Source organism: Sander lucioperca, chromosome 2, assembly GCF_008315115.2.
Source record: "Sander lucioperca isolate FBNREF2018 chromosome 2, SLUC_FBN_1.2, whole genome shotgun sequence".
In the NCBI taxonomy this organism is placed as follows: domain Eukaryota; kingdom Metazoa; phylum Chordata; class Actinopteri; order Perciformes; family Percidae; genus Sander; species Sander lucioperca.
Window position 1 is genome coordinate 17210945 of NC_050174.1, and position 25221 is coordinate 17236165.

The following is a 25221-nucleotide window of genomic DNA, read 5'->3' on the forward strand; positions in this document are numbered from 1 at the left end:
ATATGCAGTAGTACTCAAGTACACCTGTAAACAGACTTTGATGTGTACAATGTGTGCGCTTCCCCTTTAAACAAAAGCATATAGATACTGAATAGAAGGACACCAAGTATTGACTCTTGTGGAACTCCACAGGGCATAGTGGTCTACAATTTAATCAAAAATGTGTTTCTTATAAATAGAAACCAATTTAAAACACTCCCAAACTTAACAGTCTATACTTAACAAATAACACACAAAACATGCTTTAAAAGCATTAAGAGTAAAACTGTTAAAGAAGTAGTACTACAGGCAAAACAGTGAAAACAAAGCGCCAACTGACTCATCACAACTCTTCCTGAAAGTTTCTCCTGCACACTGTGTCTTATCTTGTCTTAGTATGCTGTCTGGTATCCTCATTGATAGAGATGTTAACCAACATGCTCAAGGACTTAAATATCAAAATGGGCTGGTCTATCCCAATCTTGCCTATGTGTGCATGTGTATTTGTGGACCTCTCCATTCTTATCATGGGGCATGGGGTGTAATTCTATGGCTGTTGAACACTTTTTGTTGCGCACGTGTTCTCTGTGTATCCATGCCTTTTTGTGTGTTCATTGGGTGTCAAGCAGGGTTGTGTGCCTTGGGGTTCGTCTGTGTATTTATGTGTGTGTATCTGAGGAGGCTATGAGCCACTGTGGACCGCCCGCTAGGCCCTGTGACAGCTGGGGTCCTCTTCGTCAGTTGCGGCCCACTGCTCACTCAGACAGCATTATTATGGGAAGCCTCCTGCTGCGATTCCCCAATACACACTCTGACACATGCACACACATACATGCACACAAACCACACAAGCCCTGGTCTCTTGTGGCCCTTTCCCTGGGCGCTGTCCAACCAGTCCACAGCAGGGGCCACCTGCCCGTCACAGAAGGGGAAAAGTAGCAATATTTGATATCTCAATCAACAAAAACGGAGGTGTAGTGGTGATGGTGGTGACAGAGACTGGCTAATTTTCCTCTGCTTTATGTTTGTTGTTCTGTCCTCCTCTGTGTCTGTTTTTGTTTCTGTCTTTCTTTGTGGTGAATATTGCAGTGACAGTGAGATAGGGGTTAAGATTTCTGTGGCTTCCTCCACGTAATTGAACCGAGCTGGCTGGATGAAGAACATGGAGGAATGTATTGTCTTGATGGGAGCATTTCATTAAAACCCACTTGTTTAGTGCCCTTGTTTGCATTATTGTTTTCAAGCCCTATGCAAATAACTGACTCTTCATCACGAAGTACTGGCTGCTCTCAATAAGCCAGCCATTTTTGTCTGTGCTTTCTCAATAGAAGGTGCCAGGAAAATGTTCATATCCTTGAGCTTTTCAAGAGTGATACACAAAAGCCATTGTGACCACTCGGAGGAAATGGGGAAACAAATAAATGGCAAGCATAATGCACATTCTCAAGGGCCCTGAAACATATTTTTCTGTGGGATTTCACTGAGGCCACGATTTAGAGAAAATGAAAACTGACACACACTCACACATTAACACAACCAGAGAGTGAAGACCCAGCTCTTCTCATTAAGATTAGTAAACCACAACTTGCTGTGTGTGGTAACTTTCTTAAACAAAGCCTTTTAATCGTCTAGAAAGACAGGAAGAGAGCGACATAAAAAGGCATCATCCATAATTCGGAAAGCATCCCGCAAACACACATGCCCACGTGTACACAGACACAAACACACAAACCCACCTACCTAGCCCATAATTACATGGCAGCATGCAGGTGCACGTCCCTGGCTGACAGTGTGTATAAACTCAGGCAGATATGATCTAGTAAGGAGCTGCTCTTAATAAATATTAAAAAACGCCATTCCCAAGCAGCCTCAATCCCCACAAGAACCTCCAATGCCAGTCAGAGCCTTAGCCTAGCTATCTCGCTTCACAACAGAACCTCTCTCCCCGCTGAATAGGCTGCTATGCTTTCTCTAAGAAAGAGTTCAAAGAGCCAGAAAGGGCGAGGAGGGGAGGCGCGGTGGGGTTGAATGTGCTTGCTATACATGTTCTAACTCAATCCTTTTTTTTTATCTATAGGGAGCTGCCGACGCCTTCATGTGGGGAAATTAGTGGAAGTGGAATTTAAATCAGTGGTATCAGAATGGGGTTGCACAGTGTTTGAAAAGAATTTCACAACCTCAACTTCACCCCTGTGGTCGATTGTTAGGGAATAAATTGTATGTGTGTATGTAGAGAAGTTGGAATAAAAGCTTTTGATGTCCTACAAAAACACAGATCTCCTATTCATATGTATGAAAATTACTGACGCCATATGGAAATTTATTGATGCATTTTTAAAAGGGAGGTATTAAATTACACTTGATCACACTATTTTCTAAGTAGGCCTGCAATTAGTGCACACACACACACACACACACACACACACACACACACGCACACGCACACGCGCACACACACACACACATCAACTCAAAAACAGATGGGCAGACATGTTCACATGACACATGCTCAAAGATTGAAAACACACATGCATCCAAACACATGCATACCCACCTACATAGCCACCCACACACACATCAGGGTGAAAGGAAAAAGGTAAAAACACAGTAACAATGCACCATAGCAAATGGTTTTTGCAGTGTTTCTGTACTGGTTTTGGGTGCATGTCATAGCATGGAATCATTCCAACTTAATCTAATGAATATGCTGGTCAATAATATTTGTAATAACAAGCTACATTGTTGTTCAGAGAAAAAATGTGCAATTGTCTCTATGGAGAAATCTTACCTAACGCAACTTTTACTGAGGAAAATCATAAAGTTAGAGAATTTAGATGATTGCTTAAAAGTATTATCTATATAATCTATAATCTATAGCAATTGTAAATTACAATATTTGCTTTATTTTGGCTGAATCCAACAAACACACGCACGCACTTACAGTGACATACACATGCAGACTTGGCCCACCCGCTCCCCTGCAGACTCAGTGAGGTGTGTTAGTAAGGTTTAAAGCCTGTATTGTTCCTGACCAGCCAACCTGTCTCGTACATTCCCCAGTCTCACTGCTCACCCCATTACACTCGGAAAACTACAGGAAAATGGGGAAGGACAAGAAAAAGAAAAAAAGGAGGGGAAGTGGATGCTGAAGAGCTAGAGTAACGGAAAAGGGGGGAGAAAAGAATAAGAGGAAGAAAAAAAGAGGGCTGAGACCCTTCACATCTGTCTAGGCACAATGTCAGAGCTTGCCTTTAAGTCGGTGGGGTTAAAAGAGGAGGCAGATCTCGCCGTGAATGCTGTTAAATGGTTCAGTGGTTTGACAGTGGCTGATGCTACAGACAGCGCTGCTCCCCCGGGAGCCCGCACAGTCTCCCAGGCATGGCTCTTATCAAAATATACCTACCACCTGCCTCTCCTGCAGAAATAAACAATAACACAGCAGGGAAGGAAGGGGAGATCTAAGGAGTCATAGGATGCATATGAAAATAGAATCACTTTTTATTTTTTTTATTTTACCACTGTCATAATTGTCTTGACAATTATGGGCGTAGCATACAGTATAGACAGTAAAGTGTGAAAGCAGATTATGCATTAATGTTCAAGCTCTGGCTCTTAAGGAGCCACAGGCGTTAGGGTGGTGGATATGTGGGTTCTTAACCTTTTTTTGGGGGGTTTGGGTGGGGGAGGGACTTAAAACATGAACAACATAAAAATGTAATCCCAGTTGTAGCCCTCAAAGCAGTGTTGCAGCTGATAGACAAACACACACACACACACACACACACACACACACACACACACAAAACCAGCACAGGCAAAACTGCTCCATTTTACCATCATTACACAGCACGGGTCCCCCGCTCCCTTTGGAGCCATGTTCTGCCTCCGGTGCTACATTTGACGGTTTGTTGAGCGGCACGTAGGTGTGTAGCCTCCGCCGCGTTACGTGATCAAACAACCCAACTGACGCATGGCCAATTATCCTGGCTGCCTCCTCTCATCTCACATTTAAGGAGAGGGAAAGTAAAAACCAGAGAGGGAGATGGAAAGAGAGAGATTGAGGGAGGGAGGGTGGGAAAGAAGGAGAGAGGGAGAAAAATGGTGGTGTGTTTATCGAAGAATGGCAGATGTAAAAGCAATCTTCTACCCGTTCCACAGGGAAGCTGACATGTGCACCATATCTGAAAAAGTAAACAATGGCTCACACACTTTACATTTCTTTTATTGTGAATCTTTACCCTCAGCAAGCCTTAAATAGGCCAATATGAAACAAACAAAGACAATATGCGGGGAATTAAATATGAAAAGTGACATGGCGTGTGAAGGTCTCTACTCTTCTCCTGTCTCGGTGTATAACATCACTGCCTGCTCCATGACAGTGACACATTCTGCATTAGTGACAAATATTAAAAGTACTTAACCATATTTTTTTTTTCTCAAATATCCATGTGTGTGACAAGGTTGTGAGAATCTTGAGTCTTGCGCATACTTCTGCACCAACTCTTTCTTGGCTGTATCGCTGCTCAAACGTAAGAGGAAGGTAAAGATTCATCAATTCCCCTTCTCCACTGTAAGGTCATGAGATTGTTTGAAGATGCTGCTCTGCCCTTGTTATGTTTTAATAAGCCTTTTATGGAATTCCTATAAAGAGAACAGCAGAGCTATGTTTATCTTGTTGTTTAACTGTGATTTAAACACGCGGTCGACAGACCTCGGATGGGGCTCGGACCGCTCATCACAGTCATAGATAAACTATGCGGTAAATAGTGTGTAGAAGTAGTTTCAAATGAAGCCTTGGCCCTGGAAATGCTGCTCTTCTCTTTTTGTTGGTAAAAAGGAAAGTGACGCAGACGGGATAGAGGGCAGTAAAAAGAAAGCAATTACATTGGGAACAGGAGTTACTGACAATCACTTACAGAGGCCTTGGCTCTGCCTCAGATCACTACACACTACAGTTGGAAGGTAACAGGAAAGTTAAAATAGAGAGGAGGGAGGGAGAGAGAGAGAGAGAGAGAGAGAGAGAGAGAGAGAGAGAGAGAGAGAGAGAGAGAGAGAGAGAGAGAGAGAGAGAGAGAGAGAGAGAGAGAGAGAGAGAGAGAGAAGCGTTAGCCATCATTGGGTAACAACAAGAATTGGGAGGAGAGGAAAGAACTACTGTAAGGTATTTCCAACCACTAACCAAGGAACTATGAGAGAGAGGAAAGAATGTGCAGAAAGAGTAAAATCAGATTTTAAAATATATTTCCAAAGAGCCACTTACCTACGGTTGCCCGCGACCTGGCTGAATATTTCTTGATCTTGTTGGTGAGCGTGGTGTTGTCTCTCAGGGCCGTCTCACATTCTCTCTCCATCAGGGAGGCCAGTTCTCGGGCCACAGTGCTGAGGTAGGCCACATTAAGGAAACCCAGGATGGTGTGCAGTTCTGCTAGTCTTGATAGAACATGGAGCTCCTCTGTGAGGGCTTGGGTGAGAGCTGGGACCACAGAGCGGAAGCCTATAGCCAGTCTGTCGAAGCCGGTCTCACCGCCTGGGCTTGAGCTCAGGGCAGAGAGCAGAAGAACCTGCACAGATCGGCTTCTCAGACCCTGGATCATTACAATCAAAATAATATATCATTGTAAAATCATTGTTACTGTATCATGGATGATATCTTGGTACAGCAAGTTTGGTACACAATGTGGATCTGTAATTTAAGAGACACTCGCTAACTTATATGTTGAAACATAAATAGAAATGGAATATTTCACAAGATTTGTATTATTTTTCATCATAGTATTTTCACTATTGCACCGCACCTGGTAATGTATGAGTACTTCAGACTCAGGGTAAAGAAAGAACAGCTGTTGCAGACAGTGGACCCGTTCAGGGACGGAAATATGTCTGGGTCCAGGATGGTTTGGGCTGCTGGAAGACAGCCGGTCCAGCAGGTGGCGGCGCAGCTGGAGACGCACATCATCCCAGGCCTCCTGGATCTTAAGGAGTTCATAAAATCAAGGGTATAAGTGCAAAAGCATACTGATAATCAACAGCAACACAATGAGAGGGTATCTGAAAAATAATATTTTGCAGTGAACAGTGCCATTACTAGGTTTTTTTAAAAACAATTCTCACGTGACCATTTGTGTATGCACTTTAATCATTCATTCATTCATCGTTCATTCACAGCTTTTGTTACTATCACTAACACTGCAGCTCACCAAGGAAAAAAAACTTTGGAAAATACTGACTTAATTTGACTAACCCAGACTACCTGAGACTCATATTAGCTCCAGCTTAACTTTTGAATGTATTTTTCACAGAACGCGGACTGTGTATTTTGCCCCCCTTTACTTACATTGAAAACGCTTTAGAAATGGATCTCTCTGTGGCCGGTATGAAGAGCAGAAACACTTACACTAGGCTCGTTCGAGATAAACTGCGCCTCGCCTGTAAAGTGGACGAGAGCAGGCAGCAGCAACCGAGGGCGGTGACAAAAATCCGCTCTCAAGTCGGACAGTTTCCAGCAGCCTTCAGGCTGAACAGGAAGTGACAGAAACACTGTGGTCCGATTCCGATTTAATAAAATGTTATCAGACCCATATATCAGCTTGTACACAGGTCTCCAGTTGTTTTTATTATGACAGAGTAGCTGTCAAAATGCTCTACATGCGATCTGATGCTGATTTTAATTAACAACACACTGTAGATGATCCGTAATCTGAACAGATTTAGTCTCTCTGACTACTAAACATAGCTATCAGCCACACAACATGTGGTTTGTACAGAATAAGCCTTTAAATCGGACAAATAGCAGTTAAAACCCCTCCAATTCTAAATCAATAAAGTTTATATAAAACGTCATCATGTTGAGTCGATTCTGAACCAATCAGCTGTTAGATCAGCTGAGAGGCCGGCGTTTCCCAGCATGCCCTGGGTCCGCTTGGGTCTTGCAGTCGGTGAAAAGCAACTGCGCTGCCTGCGTCTCAGAACTGCGGCCGCCTTGATCTCGTGAGGTTATCGATGCCCACGTGTGAATGATGTGAGAGCGAGTCGGGATCAAGTCGGACACAAATCTAACCGGCATGCATTGGGCAGCGATCGCCGGTGATCGATTCTGCACAGACCTGGCTCATCTCAAACGAGCCTAATGACCAATAATGCTTTCAATGTACATATGGACATGTGAGTACTGTTTTAAGACATTTGTGAAAAAATGTGAACCTATCCTTTAAGTAATCCATGAAGTAATTAAATAGTGTAAGATGAACAGTAAGTCGACTGAATTAAAAATTGTATGGTATATTACCTCGAATGAAGCGTCATCTCTGACTGTATGAACCAAGTGGATGGAGGAGGCAGACAGTGATGAGGAGGGAGACTGGGTACAGGGAAAGCAGATACCACACTGGGCAGACACATTCAGCAGTACTTGAAGTGTCACCTCCTCTTTCCCCTCCTCTTCAGACCTCAGGTACTGTTTCTGAGTGAAACGGAGGGGGAATAGAGAAGTTAATATCCTAAAACTGACAAGTCATAAATGGTCCTTATACAAAAGTAATGAAAATATTTTGCAGCCAAATCCAGGGCTGTATTCTTACTTGTCTTGTTAATACCAGGGCTGCAGTTTAATTAACGGATAGCTAAATGTAAACAATGGAATGTCAGTGCAATTAGGTGGGAAACTGCGGATACTCAGCAATATTAGTGCAGATTGATGAAACCATTATGATCGACATAACCGCCATTAGTTATCAGTCTAGATTTCCCATTTCAGAAAGTTCATACAGTTTTAATATCTGAAAAGTATTTAAAATAAATATTACTATTATTATTATTATTATTATTATTATCACCACCATCACCCTGACGTATTACCAAAGCTCTGAAGAAATCCATGAGCTCTTGATGTCCCGTGGTAACAGGCCTGAAACTGTCGTGCGCTCTGAGGTTGAACCACTGCAGACACTCTGAAGGGCTCGGTGGGCGCTCCCGGGAGTCTCCCATTTTGGCCTGGAGCTCCTTTAGCTGCTGTTCAATGCTGAGTGAAAGGGAAACACACTGTGTAAGTCTGAGAGTTCAGGACCATGGAACAGCATACATTACCAAGCTCAGAGCAGAAGAGTATAGCACTCAGCAAAATACATATTAACTTAGGAAATTGAGTGGAAAATACCCCCCTCACACAATTTTATGCTTAGTTCTGACATCAGAAAGATGAGATTTTAAGCCAAATTTTGTCTCAACTTTACAGTATTTTAATGTTAGAAATCGACTGCTTTTACGTTTGGATTAGAGCTGGTCCATCTGATATTCTCCAACATAACATGTTTACCAGCGCACAGCCAACATGTTCCTGTTAATATAAACTCTTCCATGACCCAGTCGTGCTTGGACAAAGTGTTTGACTTTCAAGATCTGCTGGGACAGTGTCTTTATTTTGAAAGGAGTCTGTCGAGAGATTAAGTACACCCCAATCATTCAAACATATCCGAATAACGATGCTGGCGCTGCTGCACAACAAAAACACAGCAACAATACACACAACCAGCCACATTACAGTAATACAAACACGTAGACACCATATCAAAGGTGCACACAGACCTACACACCACATCATGTTTGGCTCTCGCTCACTCTCATTCAGTGTCCGTGCCGTGAGAAGACAGCTACAGAAGCATCAACAGTAATGAACACAGACATCGATATATCAGTGTGTGAGTGTGTGCTAAGCATCTGGTGTGAAGTGGTGTTACAGGCATCTGCAGGCATCTGAGACACACGCTTCTTTCCGTCTCACGTCTTACTCTTCCCCTTGACACACACATGCACGCACGCACGCACACACACACACACACACACACACACACACACACACACACACACACACACACACACACACACACACACACACACACACACACACACACACACACACACACACACACACAAACAGAGCTCTTTTGATTTTAACAGACTGCATCAGCTATTCCGTTTCCCCTTTAATATGACAGATTAGAAATGACATCTTTGGGCTCGACATGTTTAGTCATTTCCATGCAAATCAATGCATATATATTTGGCCATGTAAGAGTGTGTGTGTGTGTGTGTGTGTGTGTGTGTGTGTGTACGCGCGCGCGTGCGTACGCCTACATACCTGCATAATTAAACATGTTATGGTGTTGTGAATGCTGCCATTGTGTTTATGTGTGACTGTGTGTTTGTTTGCCTGAATGTGCGTGTGCATACAGCAAAAGTAGGGCTGAAAAGAGCAAATCTATGAATTACAGTTCTGTGATCAAATAACGGTAATTGGTTGGTTAAATACGTCACTTTGGTCTCTGTGAACTTGAAATAAGCACTTGACATTAGACATTTTATACACTACACGATTACATAATTAATCAAATATTCAGATAAATAATCAATAAATAATGAGAATATTAATTAGTTGTCTTCCAAACGTGTGTGTGTTAGTGTGTGTGCGTGAGTGTGTTAGTGTGTGTGTGTGTGTGTGTGTGTGTGTGTGTGTGTGTGTGTTAGCATACATGATACAGAGCCAAAGTGCCATTTCAGACAGCTCATTCCCTACCGCAGCTCTATAAACTGCCTCCTGCCTGCTCCTGGGCCATGAACGCATCCAGATGTCTTACAATGGCAAGACATTAAATAACCGTTCAATCTGACACACTTTCGTTTCAGAGGGGAAAAACGCAAGGGGATAAAATGTTATAGACTGTTGCAAAACCGCTATCCTCTAGGTTGAACACTGCCTAATGCTATCGTTTTCTCTCTCTTTAACTATCTCTTTCTCTTCTTCTTTAGGCAGGCCAGATGATGCATCTCACTTTATTCTCTTGACACCAACTTGCTGACTGACAGAAACCTTGATTATAAGGTGGGTGTGCTTTTGTGTGTTTGGAGTGATTTGATGCTAGGTAATATTGTTACACACCCCTCATTAAAATAGGCTTTTTTTCATGTGTGTGTGTGTGTGTGTGTGTGTGTGTGTGTGTTTCTGTGTATCTGTCTTTGTTCCTGATTTTTCTATAAACATTGTATAGGAAAGATATTGCTTTAACTTGTAACAGACTGTGAGAGTGCAGCAACTCTTAACTATGCTTGCCCAAAGCTCACTAGCTGTAAAACACAGCTTCAGCAAGGTCAAAGCAAAAGCAGGCTCAGGATTGCTGACGGCACTGTGTGTAAAATTAACAGACACCACTTTAAACAACACAAAGGACTGTTTAGATGCTGGTTTGTTTGTGCGACCTCTGACTTTGCTTTCTCTGAGGAGAATATAGCGAAGACTTTCTGAGAAAATGTAGTTCTGGATACAGCATACTTAAAACAACAGTTTTACTTTCCTTTTTATCCCTTAGGGCAGGCAAAATATAAACAGAAGAAATATACATTTTAGAAAAAAAAATGCAAAAGTAAGAAATGTTCTAAATTTAATTTTTAGAATAGCTTTCCGTCATGTGCCATGACTTGCAATGAAACCCTGCTGTAGATTAAATGGCAGCACGGAGCACTGTATGTGTGTTTATAGTACGTCATAAACATGGATGTTCCTTCTGGGCTCCACCCCAGGACTTCACATAGACAGCAGGTTTCAAATGGGCTTCCATCTGTATAGCTCACTTTGCACCGACTCTCTGACATTCATTAAAAACAGAAAACGTAAGTTGACTACACTAGGGATATGAACTGGGTGGCTTCTCTCTTGTTACTCAGTTCTATAACAGAATTGAGGTTTTTGATTTCAGATTAAGCTTCCTTCACATCAACCTTGATAGAGTGGGACTCCGCGAGGTGTTAGAGCAGTCTCTGAGACTCAATTTCGCAATATGTGGACTCGACAGAAAGAGATTGTTGAGTTGAAACCATAGACTTAGACAGGTAGGAGAATGGCTTCTGGGCTTCACTCTCTAGTTCCACTCTCCATCATCTCACTCTTGCCTTCACTCAACAAAACAATGTACTCTAATGGCTACAGCAACAGCACTTGCCTCTTCGGATACATTCTCACGCCTCGCCTCCACAGTTTTTCTCTCTCTATTTCCCCTCTTTCTTTTCTCTGTCCTCAAAACTCTTACTTTCCTAATTTTCTTTTCCTTACTCTCGCTTTTCAATTACCCCTCCTTAGGGCCTTGTGCTGTAAGTTATAAAGTCAATGTGGATGGTCTGTGTCAAGAAGTCCATCCAGCTCTCTACAATGTTGCGACCTTTTGCCCGCTGGTGTAAAAGCTACCTGCAGCCTAATCAACTTGGCAGGATTAGCTCCGAACCTGATGACTTCCACTGCCAGCAGCTCAGATGCCGAGGAAAGAGACAGAAAGAGAATGAGACAAGAGGAAGGTTAAAATGGATAGAAAACAGAGGAGTCTCAGAAAATAAAACCATTCAACTATCTGAGTAAAGATGACAATGGACGAACCCGTAATGGCAAAAATGCCGAAGCAGAACTCAACAAAAGACCTGGAGAATGAGAAAAAAAGAGTCAGAGGAAACTAGGAGGAAAGGATTCTTTAGGCCTCTTGACAAACATGTCAATCATCTTACCCTAACTGGCACACACATACACACACTTGCACTTTCACTGCTGAACTGAAATCTAATTGTTTTTCAGAGCGGTCTAGCTAGACAGTCGACACCGCAACCGCCCTCCCCCCCAACCTCCACCACCGCTGAGAGAGAAAGGGAACAACCGGAGGTCTTTTATTAGATATGATGGCACATTTCACAGCTCCCTGACTTACAGAAACCCAATCCTGCGATTAGTCAGCGCTTTGACGTTATCTTAAGTTCCTTGTCAGAATTAATTTAGTGTGGGTGGGCTGCTGTGGGGCTGTCTGTCTGTCGCGCTCCGCTCGCCTACAGGAGGTGGGGGGTTGGAGGCAACGGGGGCAGGAAGATCCCTTTCAAATAAACCCCAGCTCCAGTCAGTGCCAAACCAGCCGCCTGAGAACTAAATATCTCCTCCATCAATGGGCCCCATTCTGCGAGGGGAAAAGCAGTGAATGGGCTTGAATGAACAGGCTGAAAACAGATCCCGTCCTGGCCCAGCCTGTCGCCCACTTAGTGCCCTCAGCCCTCAACCCCCCAGCCACCCAGCCCAGCCAATGATACCGGAGAACCGATACAGCTGATATAACTTAACACACGTGTCACGCACAGCTAAACACAAAATCAGCTACATACTGCAAGACTACAGATCAGTATTTTTGTTCATTGAGAAGGAACCTTGTACGATATTTTACTGTGGCAGGCTTTCAACTCCACCTGCTTGCACACTTACATTAAATCCTGATTATCAGAAGCACTCACACACACCCAGAATCAAATTTAAAAGTATTGATATTGTACCCTGATCAAGATTGGCAGGTGACTAGTGAGAGCCATTTGCCTTGCCAGTGTGAAACTAGAGCCCTGTCTGCAGTCTCCAGGCCTGTGCTGACACTTCATTAGAGGTCTTTTGCAGGTAGCCCACAGCTCCGCGGCCCCACTCCCCACCCGACCCTGAACCACACCACTGTTCCATCTGATGAAAACTAATGGATTACAGCATTTCAATTTGGGGGAGCTAGCTCCGTTGTCAGCCTATCTTAATCTCCTTCAATTAGGATGCAGCTCTTAGACAAATCTCTGACATCTGAGAACTGGGAGCAGGCCAGTCACTATGACCCATAAACAGGTTGAAGTCCTTCACGGGTGTAAGGAGCTCTGTGCCCTCCATCTTTCAGCTTCCCTTTCCTCTCCTCCACTTCCGTAATTCGTCCCCACGTCAATTGGGCAGCAGGTGAGTGAGCTGTGTATGTGTGTGTGTGTGTGTGTGTGTCTGTGTGTGTGTGTGTGTCTGCAGCCCACCCTGGTTGAGGCGAAAAAAAGGCCTTGCAAGATTTTGTTTGCCTGGATGTGTCCCGATAGTAAAAGAGCTGTCCTGAAGTAGTCTGGGAGGAACTTAACTGCAGCCTGACAGACACTGACCAGTGGTCCCCCACAGCAAGAGGAGGATTGCCTTATTTTTAGCCCTATTCTCCATTATCTGGATGCTTTGTTCTCATAATGGTTATTCCACTCCCATCTGCAGGAACACAAAATAACCCTTTAATGCTTAGAAAGCAGAAAAATGGCCCGGCCTTCTGTAATAAGCCTTGAATTACCTACCCAAGGGTTTTCGTCTCAAGATGTGGAATCTTCAATTATGATGTTCCCATTTGGAAGGAGGAAGGAAAGAAAGGAATAGAAGGGGAGGGAGACAGAGAGAGAGAATAGAGAGGGGGGGGAGAGAGAGAGAGAGAGAGAGCGAGAGAGAGAGAGAAAGAGAGAAGGGGGAAAGGATGGGTCCCAGACACTAATGGTGCCAGAGTGAGGCTTTGTTCATTTGCTACATTTAGCCTGTCCTTCATCATCTGCCCTCAGCCTCACAACGCCACAAACGATAAAAGACCTGAAATATAGATTTCTCTTTTTTTTCTGACCCCCCCCCCCCCCCGTGTCTCTCTTTGTATCAGTCTATTTGGGCTCTCCAACTATTCCCATCAGCCATCATTGACAGGCGTCTATATTTCAGTCTTCGGTGAAAAAAAAATCGGATTTAAGTTGCTACACTGCATTTTCTCCCATAACACATGATGGCAAGATTGTTCCAGTAATTAATGAAATTGAACCACCAAGAAATATTATTTTTTTTAGTTTATCTTATCAAATACTTTACCCAAAATGTGTGGGAACATTGGATTCATAAAGAGGCCGTGATTCATGAATCTCAACACAATCATCTTAAATCAGCCCAACCATGGACAAACAAACTACATTTACACTTTGGATTTAATAACTATATGTTAGATACAAGAAGACACAGCTAAAGTAATGATCTTTCCTTTCATTCCTCCGCACTGCTGCCACAGTGGCACTTTACCTGTCATAGGTCTGTGTACTGCATCTCAAGTAAATGGCCTGTTAGAAATCTGCACACATGGTCAGGAAATCAGAGTTTTTCCCCCCGGCATATTTCTGATAGTTGTGTTAATCCTTTTACTCTAAGTAAATGAGACAGAAATTAGGGATTTCTTTCAGTTGAAAACAAATCCCTTTATTTGGCATGAGAAGTTTCAATACTGTGATGTTTTTGAAAGCAGGCATTTTCAGAAGTAAGTAATTAAATTGACCAGTCACTCCTCGAATGAGTCTGCAATATATATATATATATATATATATATATCTTTTAAACACTGATGCTGTTACTCCATGTGTGATTGGTAAACTGGACATATTCATTTAGGAGATAAACATGATAAAACTATGTAGAGTGATAAGGAGAAAGATAGAGTGGCAGAGAGAGAAAGAGAAAGCAAAACAGACCTTTCCTCTTTTAATTATGGATTTTATATTTCTACCTCTGCAACACTGCTCATATTGCTGCCATTGTAAACAATGTTAGTTTACACTTTACTTTGAAGGTATCTACATAAGAGTGACATGACACTGTCATGAACGTGTCATAAACATTATAAACAAGTCATAAATGTTTATGACATAATGCTTCTGTCAGTAAGTCTCATTCGGTTTTTGTCATGACGAGTTAGGGTTAGGGCCAGAGTTAGGGTTAGGGTTCATGTGTTCATGTTCATGACAGTGTCATGTCACTCTTATGTAGATACCTTCAAGTAAAGTGTTACCCAACGTTACTGGTGTCTTGTCTGTCAGTCAGTCAGGTGGGTCCTCTCTTTAAAATGATTCCTGCTAGTGTCTGCACATCAGCATAAATAAATCAGAGCCCTTAATCTTTGGTACAGTATGCACAACAACTTCCACAGTGAGAAGCAAAATAATCCATCAAAGTAAACATAAAGCTTTTATTTTCTTTTGTCGGAGTAACTGTTTAACGTTTATTTCATTTTGACCAGTGTTGTGTTCTCATAATGAATTACACATTATATTGCACTCCACTTCCTGTAATTCACCTGAAACTCACAGAAAGAAATGGAAGGCCCTTCCAGGAAATAATCCCTCAAAGAAAGTCTGCTTTAAAAACTTTACTGTCACATCCGTGTCTTCTTATTTGGGGCATCTTTATCTGCTGGGACAGTATTTAATTTCAATCTGGCTTTGACATTATAAAGTTAAAATTCCCAAAGTGATGTAAGTGATGAGTGGTTGGAGGGGACAGGTGAAAGTCAAAGAAAAGTGTTTGATTGACATATAAGTCGATGCTTTTGCTACTCTGACTGACCTGTTGGCATTGAGATTGAGTTTCTCCTCGGTGTCTTTTAGGAGCTGTTCAAAGTCCAGCTCACTGGAAACCCCTGGAACCAGCAGCTCCACAAAGGCATGGTCTTCAGGAAAATCCCCCGGCCACTCCATACTTCTCTGCAGGGAAAAGGAACTGGAGAGAGAAAGAGAAAGGCAACCTTACTGAATAACATTAGAAATACTCCACATGACATGTACCAGTTCATAAAGCAAAATAATGAGAAAGACAGCACTGGTGTCAGGATTAAATCAACAGCTTAGGCTGACATCAAATAACAGAGATCTGGAGTGTAGTATTATCACAGCTGTCTATCAAGGAAACTGAATACACGCACACATTTTGTACACACACACACACACACACACACACACACAGCCATGTGGACTATAATAATTTGAAATTTCTTCAAACAGGAGTCTTATTAGGAGGCACAAATCAATTGCCCCTGAAACACCTGAAACAAAAGGAAGCTTATCATCAACTAACACGGTTTCTTCCAGTTCCCCTCCTCTTTCCTCAGACAATCATTTGCAGTAGCAGGACCCCTGATCAAAATGCATTGCATCAGCCTCTAACCATTTCCACTCACTGACACAATAGTGAGTTCACAAAGCAAAAAAAAAAGACCAAATAAATAAAAAATGAGGTGAGATGCTCTTCAGTCAAGGCTTTAAATAAACAACTCATCTCCTTACGTCGCTGCCACAACTGAGAGACCCCCTCCCCCACCCCGTGGTGCTTAACGCTCATGCTAACAGCCAATCCCACGTCGGTGCTGCGTTGCTGGGTCTCATATCAACATTGTCATCAACGTGAGTCAAGTGGAAGGTAATGGAGAGTGTCTGTGTCAATTTGGCTTTCTCACACTCTCCGCCTTTCGCCCCTTCCTCATCATCTGCTCTGATTTTAATAATCCCTGTCAAACTCCAAACAGCTCCCCGCACTCCGCTTCTTCGTTGCTGCATACAGTCTATGCCACTCTCCCTGACAGGGCAGACAGGAAGCTCAACATTCATTTAGCCTGCACAAAGGGAGGCCTGTCCAGCTGGACAAATATTATTTCCCTCTGCTGACAGCCTCACCAGTTAAGCTTGTCCTTTATTATTTCTCCCTCTCTTCTTCTCTCTTACTGTTTCCCCTCATCATCACACTCCCTCTGCGCCACTGTCTGAGAAGGGGTCTATGGGCAGCCATTTGTGAAAAGGAATACAATTTTAAATCCATGGATTAGGAACTCAACATTGTAATTATTTGCACTGAGCCAGACAGTGCGTGCATGCATGTGTGTGTGTGTGTGTGCATGTGATTTTAAATACTGTCTGTTTGTGTGTGGGCTCTACAGCACCATACTCCTCTTTAAGGGTATGAAAGACAGACAGACAGATGGACAGAAGGTCTGAATGTGTACACTGTATGTCTGCTGGGTGTGTCTACCTCCTGGTCTGCCAACATATCCTGAGCATGAGTGTGTACATGTAGCCTAAATGAGTGTGTGTCAGGATTCTCCAAGCAGCACACAGGGCCTCATTAGTACTATACTTTAAATCATGCAGTCTCCATTGTCTTGTCATTAGCTCTTTACAAAGCAGATGTTGGAGGAGCCCCTGTGTGTTTCACAGTGTTGCAACAGGGACAACTGGGCCAGGCGCTGCGACACTGCCTGCCTCAAACATCCACTCCACAGCTATTAGAACAGGGGAAGAAACACACACACACACACACACACACACACACACACACACACACACACACACACCTATCACTGTCCTCTCTCTCTTGTTGCTGCCTGTCTACCACAGCTAGGCTAACACACAGGCCCATTTACAGTAATGACTTTGTGAAATATTTAGCAGCACGTCCCCCAGGCCGTCGCTTTAAAGCCACTTAGAGCATGTCAAGTTAGAGTCAACATTATTTTAAAGTTGAAGTTAACAGTCGGCTGTAAAGGAAACATAATAAATTAAATAGGTGTATATTCTTAGATCACAATACTGCTGAGAACTATCTCATGCATGCCCGGGGGGGAGCATGGCTTCAGTGTTACTGTGCAACCATGTGGTCCTGCTACACTATACTGCCTTTGACCGATTTTCTTCTTTACAATAAGTCCTGCCTGCTTAGAGATGGGCTTTAGTCTCATCAGATTTGATATAGTGTAAGTTCCGCTCAATTTGGAAGGCACTTATCTTGTTAAAATATATTGTTCACTTTTTCCCTTTACTATAGGGAAATATGTGTACATATTATCTTCTTAAAATATGCTGTGTAAGATGCTGTTTAGAAATTGCAGTGCAACAACTTGAGCAATGATTGGCCTACAATAAGGGGATGAATAATACATGACTTAATCCTGATATTATATACTTGGCATTGCTGTTTTGTGGAATAATAATCATTCTACAGTATTAAAGTACCCTGAGCGATGAGTCAATTACAAATATTGAAAAACAAGACAATATTGTCACACTGGAGCAGCCCATATTGTGTAGCTTATTGTATCACAACTGTCATGATTTCAGTAAACTTAAATACTCCTATTTTAAACATACATTTACTGTAGGAGAACTGCCATAAACATAAAGGTTTTACTAGTCGTATTTGATAACTGCACATGTGACAAAGAGTCTGTCAAGTACAAAGTAAATATATCAATTCATCATAAACTGCAAAGATGCACAGTGTCCAATAGGGCTGCAAATAACAAGTATCGTATAAGTGAGCAATATTTTAGTTTGTAAAATGTCAGATAAATGACATGGTGACAGATGAAAAATATGCAATATACCAGACTGTGGAGTGAAATCATTTAACTGCTTGTCTTGTCCAACCAATGGTCTAAACTCCAAAGGTATTCAATTAACAATAATACTTAATAATAGACAACTTTATTCATGACTTATAACATTTTTAATCTGTCTAATAAATTATCATCTAATCATTACAGCAACACATTATAATCTCATTTTTTTTTCTCATTTGGCAACATTTTAAAAACATTATAACAAGTATTTTGTAGTATCTTCTAGCATTTACCACAAATATGAGTTGACAAGTCTAAGCAACATGTCCCTGGGTCGAGCTCTTGACTTTTACTTGCTTTTTTAATGATGGCGTTTGACCATGAGAAACATCCAGACCTTCTAGATCACATTCTTGATTTACTGATCAATCATTTCATAGAGCGTCAGAAAACAGTAAAGGAACATAGACATCACAATTGAATTAAAATGTAGTAATTTCTTGTTTTGTCCAACCAACAGTAAAACTAAAACTAAAACATAAAAGTATTCAATTGAAAATAACATAAAACAGAGAAAAGTGGTAAATAATCTAAGTTGACAAGCTGGACCCAGCAAATATTTGGTAATTGTGTTTCACATACAACTTAACTGATTAATCAGTTACTGCTCATTTGATAATACTTTATTGTTACAGTTGTATCTAGTATAATCTTGCGTTTAACCATAAACAGATGTTTGTAGATCATGTAGAGAGAGTGATATATAATATGGCAGAGATTGTTACCTGCTTGTTGTGGTATTTGGAGTAGCCCTCCATAACAAAGAATTGACACCATACTTGCTAATGTGGACAGGTTATCTGTAACTTTTACAAAATGTGGCGCATGTGTCACATATCTGCATTGATTCAGTGTTACTTTGGCCGACAACATATGTAACGTTATAACGTATATCTTACCTTTTACTAGCTAGCTCCTTTATATTCGTCTCTCGTTTAAATGTCAATCCATTACAGGTAGGGAAAATATGACCAGAGTCGTTCACCGTGACTTATTGCTGAGATTTGGCTGCGACAGCTATTTGTAGCCATAACAAAACGGCAAACCAAGACAATGCAACAGCACACATAGCTAGGTTAATATAAATACATTATCGTCACTGTGAAGGGAAGCGTATCTTTCGCTGACACTGAACGTTAACTGAGCCGTTTCTGTTAACAGCCGTGCGGTTTCATAAGCATGCTCACTGTCAGAATCAGGTTATTGTTATCGGTCGATCAAACATCCCCGGTAATCAATCGGTGCCCTAACGTTATGAATTCCAGTTCTCGTTATTTCCGGGGACAGAAAGCGTCCGTGACAACAACCTGGAAGTAGCTCTATGAAAACTTCCGCTCGCTGGAAGATTCCAACTGACAAACCAAATGGGGGGGAGTTACTGTACATTGGCGGACATACTGTATACATTAATTGTACTATTAGTAGATGACATTTTATACAACGCATGACATCATTAGAGTGTTACGTCTTTTCAATCGAATATATAGTTGTTTAAACGTTGCTAATGCGTACACAATACTACTATTTGACGAATCTCCCCTCCAAAATAGTTAGATGCCGTGAATGTGTGTGCCAACACATGGCGGTTGGGCAGTGATCTCGCCTGATGGATCAAACATATATCGACCTTTTATCAACACTAATGAGCAAAGTCGTCATGTATTTGTGTTCGCGAAATTGAACACATTTTTGGAATAAGCAGTCAACCGCTGGTACAAAACACCGCTCACGTTATTGGATGTCTGTGTGAGTGTCTGAGTTTTGGCGCGCCTGAACATAACTGGGAGGAGACACAGATCATCGGTGATGTGAGGAAAGGTACCTGGTCGATCAGCCAGCTGTAGCAGTTAACACGACTCGAAATTGAATACTGGTGAATGAACAAGAACCAAAGTCGATTTTTGGTTATTTCACCAATACTGAGACTGTAAGGTGGCAAGGTTATTCAAAGCATTTAATGTGGCAGGGAGTTACAGGAGAACCATATTGTTTTGAATGTGCAAGTATCTTAAGGTGCGTTGAACGCATCATAGTGTAGCATTATTAACTGGCTTAACGTTAGTCAAATGAAATGCCAATACATATAATCAACTGTCATGATGTTTAGTTCCAAATGCTCCATCGGTATACGTGCAGTATAGTGTCCCAAATTCCCCATACAATGTCCTTAATTAATTATGAACCTGCTAAACCACCTGTGCTACCTAGCCCTACCCCAGCCCTAACCTTAACCCTAACCTGTCTCAAATAAGACCCTCATCATTTGGGACACGCAGTTTTTAGAAAATAATTTGGGACACTAAACTTTACGTAAGCCTGCTCCATCTCCTGTTTTTCAAGTTTAACAAGAATTGCAGCGTTAATCCAATGAATGGAGTATGCCAATTTCAAAACTCTTGAGCCTAACTTTTTCTCGTCTTCATTTCCCTCGTCAGGATGGCGAGCTGCACGCACGTTTTCCAGATCTCTGGGATCAAGATCCGTGATAAGAAGAGATTTTTGGTCCAGAAAATCCAGCATCTGGGTGGAAAATACATAGGTGGCTCAGTAAGTAGAGAACATTTAGGGAAAATGGCAGATGCACATCAACCAAGGCTGTGAAATATTTCGCCAAAAAGACCTGCAACGTATGGAGAAAAAAACATTTCTGATGTATCTAATTGTTATTTAGTCTATGAGATGTAAAACGAATTAAACCAATGCCCTTCACAACCCGAACCGATTAAGATTGGATACCAGTCTCACCAGCAGCAACCAAGAAACCTAAATTAAAAGAAACAAGCCTGTATTTGCATTTTGAAGAACCAGCAAATGTAAGTACATTTACTTGCTGTGCAACATGTTCAATCACCTAACACAATTAAATCCAATGCATGTTCTGTCAATCAAGTAATCCATAGAATGAATGACTTGTCTGACCACAGTCATGCATTAGGTCTGTCAGGTATTACAAGGAGTCCCGGGGTGGTTGTCTTGTTAACAGTCAGCCTTTGTTTTCCTATGGCAGCCTCTTCTGTGAAAGCATTTAATCATATTACAGTACTAACTGTAAATGAGTGAATAAATCAGACAGCGGTGCTGTACTGCATTCATTTACAGGGACTGGCAATGTTGTATGTGTCATCAGTTATCTGCCATATGTAGCTAGATGTAGGAAAAAAACTCTTGGTCTTTTTGTTCTTGGTAAACATGCAGGAAAAAATGTGCCTCTGGCTGACAGCAGTTCCTCTTTGTGTCAATGTGCGCTGCTCCTGCCAAGTAGATGTGGTCACACTGTGGGAGACTTGATACTGTACTTTATACAACTGATGTACTACTGTAGTTTTTACAACTTTTAAGCTAGTTATGCAATATTTAAATACCTACTGATGAATTATTTCAAAGTTTTAAGCCATATCTATTGTGTATATACAGTACACTTTTGAAAAGGTTAGTCAAGTGTTGGATAAATTATTTAAATTGCCCCTTTTCTGTTGTAGTTTAAGTCTTAAAATTGCAGTCTTATTTTCCGAGGTGGGATTGGGAGACAATTTGATATTATTTATCAACTTATGTCATGATGATCACACAGAATACAGAATTCAGTCCAAAAAAAACTGTAATTGCATCCAACCAGCTGTGTATTTATTTTACACGTGTGAAGAGTTTTGCCTGATGGGACACATGACAGTGGAACACAGTTCTTTGCAATAAGCATCAATTGGATTTTTTATTTTATTTCAACCATATCACCCAGCCCCACCTGCAGGAATATCTTTTATTTAAAACATATGAAAACCCAGGTCTGGTCGTCTGCCATTTATTACTGTGTGTTACATGTCATTAGACTGATGCAGTGATCTTCTTCTAGGTCTATCAGCACGCCATCACCCATCTGATAATCCCTCAAGTTTTGTCCAGCGAGAAGTTTTTGGCAGCCTGTGCTGCAGGTCAGTCATGATGATTATTATAATTTTTAATGATGGATGTTGAAACTCATGACTATGTGATCACCCTGAATAAATCAAGACTGCTCATTTAACTGAACTTCTTCACACACTTCACTGTTAGCTTTCCTTTTTTAAAGTCCCAAGACTGACAAAACACCACTGTTCTCTCTTTCATGTGGTTTGATTTCTCTCTTTCACCCACCACCAGGAAAGTGGGTTGTGACTCCAGACTATGTGCTGGACAGTGTTAAGAATGGCTCCTGGCTCGCAGAGGGACCCTATGAAGTTGCCATTTCCACAGGTGCCACGTCTTCCGTCTACCCGGTCAGGCATTGGAGGGAGAAGGTGGCCAGTGGGAGGGTAACAGGGGCCTTCGAAGGCTGGAGGGTTCTCCTCATGGTCCAAGAGCCCACCCGTAGGGCCATGTTCAAACGGTGAGGTGTCACACAAAAATACTTTATCGCCAATCACAACAATCCATCCATGAATGAATACATGCTGCAGAGTATGATACTAAATAAGTCTACTTTAATCTTTTCCAGGCTCCTAAAAGCAGGCAGGGCCCAGGTATACCACTGCCCTCCACCCTCTCATGCCTCTGTTACTCATGTCATGGCTAAACCCCTCACAGAGGACTCCAAATACCACAATGCTCCTTGCTACCCTGTTAGCCACATTGTCCAGCACCTCTTTGGGGTAAGTCAGACTAATTTATGTAAAAGGTGTGGTCTTAATTGATCATCAGGCTTCATGTTATTCTCAGTTCATTTGAACAGTGAGAACACCAGGAGAAGATGCAGGAGAACAATCACATAACAGCATCACCGATCTGTTTCAACTGGTCTCGGTCTGCTACAAACACAGAATCCGTCGGCACATTAGCGTGTCGTTCATATCGAGCCTGTTTGTAACCGGTAGGCGACAACGTTCACTTCACCTGTTCAACTGACTTTAGCTTTAGAAAGCACTGTCCTGCTGTTATTACAGACATGTGAATAACCACAGACAGTTGCTTGGTTCATGGTCTCACAGTGATGCGTCGCTGCAGAATGAATACAGCGGAAACACTCTGATATTTGGCTTCTTCTTTTTGTCTGGCCTGGCGGGGGGGGTTCCTGTTGCGGCCCCGCCAGTTTGGGGGGAAAGCAGATGCGAATTCTCTGTTCTCTACTAAAGTATTGAGTGAGCTGCGGTTTTTCATCATTTCTGGTTAATTTCCCAACCTTGAGTTGCATTGTGATTTAAGAATATTGGTGGTTGAATCATGCCCATACAAGATTATATTATGTACAGTATTAGCATGACATTTCTTTATTATTCTCACCTGATGAAATGGGTAATGTTAGAGCAGGCATAAGAATGATTTGACTTGGGGGACCAGGGTCTGTTTTGGATGACACTACCGTCAGAGTTTATGTGAGCCCTCTTGATACCCACCAGCCACTTTTTCTTTCCTCTACTGGTTATAATCTAAAACTTGGATTTTTGGTCTTGTTATTAGTACAACTAGTCACACAGCAGCTTGTTGGCATGTTGATGTCACAAAGAAAATAATCTGAATTTCCAGACTGTCAGACGTTTTCCCATCAAAATGTACTGTATGTAACCTATGATCAAAAGGGGGTGCGGCCTTGATGTTTTGCGAAGTACCCGTATGTTGCCGGTATGTTGATACTTTTTTCACAGAGGCTCTTTTTTTAATTTCCAGGGCAGAGCTACTTTAAGTAGTAGTAAGGGTTAAGTTACTCTTTTAAAAGACTACAACTGTCCGCCGTTTTTTCTTTGGCAGAGCAATTGTGTGGATATGAAATTCAACATAACGGATGATCATCCAGCAGAGACGAAGACGTCCAGTTTTGTTGATGTGGACTTCTCCAAACTGGAGACGGAGCTCAGGGACTATGCCATCAAACAGGAGGTGTGTAATGTTTGTGTGTGAAAGCATGTTGCAGAGAAGCACTGAAGCGTACTTTCTAGTCATCATGTAGTAGTTGGTCTACATTCTGTTCACTTAAATGAACCCTTTTTTCCCATGTGTTGTATGTATTTGACTTTGTTACCGGGGTCTTTTGCTATAGGGCCGGCCAAGACTGTGCTTCCTTGAATTTCTTGGTTGCCATGACCCGTACCATCTCCAGTCCCAGGTAGACAAGTGCACATAGCCCACCCCTTCCCCTCCCCTGATCACGACCATACATCTCTAAAATAACTATGCGTTTCATCAAGAAGATCAGGTCATTCAATTTCCTTTATGTCATACATTTCAATGGAAAGTGACATCTAGCGCAAGGGCGCATCATACTCAGGTCACCGATTTAACCACCCCTGTCAGCTGATCTGAGAGTTTTGATTGGCAGGCCTATTAACAATACTCTCCACTGTCCTGCCCATTCCTAACCCAAGTGGATCTCCATCAGATTGCTATTATAAGTGCTTGTGTGTTCCCCTTCTGTACATTCTGAATCCATATGCTATTTGCCAGGAACAGACAGTCAGAAATGACCTCCAGGAACTTTTCATGCCCATTCACTTCCTATTTCCATTACCCTTCTGCCCTCGTCTTTTTGCCGTCCGTCTCTTTGAGTGTAATGTTTTCTCCTCCTTTCCATATACCTCATCATCATTGTTCTTTAATTCCTCCAGGCTACAGAAACAGACTTCAGCAATGTTGGTAGTATGATAGAGTGTGGCCTCTTCATTGACGCCTTGGACTCAATTAGAGGTGCTGTGTTCCCAGGCCTGCTGCCACCAGCGGCATACCTGATCTCCCTCCTAGAATACGCACAGCAGGTAGGACAGGAATAACCAGACTGCACCAATTCTCACGTGCTCCTGCAGGAGCCTCAGGGGCTGTATGAAATTATAACCTGTATGATTACTAGGGCTGGGTATTGTTCAAAAATCTTCAGTACCGATACCGTGAATTCGATACAGGTACCTGAACAATACTTTTTTCAGTACCAATTTTTTTAAAATCTATTAATGTTTTTTTTTTTTGTTTTTTTTTTTTACAACATTACACATTGATACGGTACAAATCTTTTTTTTTTTTTTTTTTTTTTTCATCTTTTTTTCAGCTCCTTTACACCTGTGTGACACACACTGTAGTCAAGCCTCTCAAAATACAACAACACAACTACGTGAGCCCATGCGTGAGCCCCGTCTCTGTGCATAACATAGTTTTTCTTGCCTGCCTCTACGACGTGTAACGTTAGGCAGCCAATCACAAGCATTATTAGATCTTGGTACAAGCATGCTGCATGCTTATTGGCTCACTG

At 42.0% G+C, this 25221-nt stretch overlaps 2 protein-coding genes across 8 annotated transcripts in view; one reads left to right on the forward strand and one right to left on the reverse strand.

Annotated features, from left to right (window-relative positions):
- kiaa0825 (KIAA0825 ortholog) overlaps positions 1–19336 on the reverse strand; it is a 133347-nt gene extending 114011 nt beyond the window's left edge. For 2 of the 4 annotated variants that reach the window (XR_004106612.2, XM_031308744.2), the window contains exons 1-6: positions 18914–19336; positions 15194–15346; positions 7834–7996; positions 7265–7438; positions 5775–5951; positions 5240–5564 (exon numbers count right to left, since the gene is read on the reverse strand). Coding sequence is in view for 3 of the 4 variants with exons in the window: in XM_031308744.2 (XP_031164604.1) it covers positions 5240–5564; positions 5775–5951; positions 7265–7438; positions 7834–7996; positions 15194–15324 (970 nt within the window). In the remaining variant the exon portion in view is untranslated. The remainder of the gene's footprint in view (positions 1–5239; positions 5565–5774; positions 5952–7264; positions 7439–7833; positions 7997–15193; positions 15347–18913) is intronic. The other 2 variants (XM_035994305.1, XM_035994297.1) reach the window with 2 other exon arrangements.
- A 221-nt stretch (positions 19337–19557) lies between these two features.
- Positions 19558–25221, forward strand: part of slf1 (SMC5-SMC6 complex localization factor 1) — a 31383-nt gene continuing 25719 nt past the window's right edge. The window contains exons 1-8 of one of the 4 annotated variants that reach the window (XM_035994312.1): positions 19558–19832; positions 20450–20561; positions 21865–21943; positions 22152–22377; positions 22486–22639; positions 23733–23861; positions 24022–24087; positions 24587–24733. In XM_035994312.1, the coding sequence (XP_035850205.1) occupies positions 20451–20561; positions 21865–21943; positions 22152–22377; positions 22486–22639; positions 23733–23861; positions 24022–24087; positions 24587–24733 (912 nt within the window). In that variant the 5' untranslated portion in view covers positions 19558–19832; position 20450. Of the gene's footprint in view, positions 19888–20449; positions 20562–21864; positions 21944–22151; positions 22378–22485; positions 22640–23732; positions 23862–24021; positions 24088–24586; positions 24734–25221 lie in introns of all 4 variants that reach the window. The other 3 variants (XM_035994309.1, XM_031308670.2, XM_031308672.2) reach the window with 3 other exon arrangements.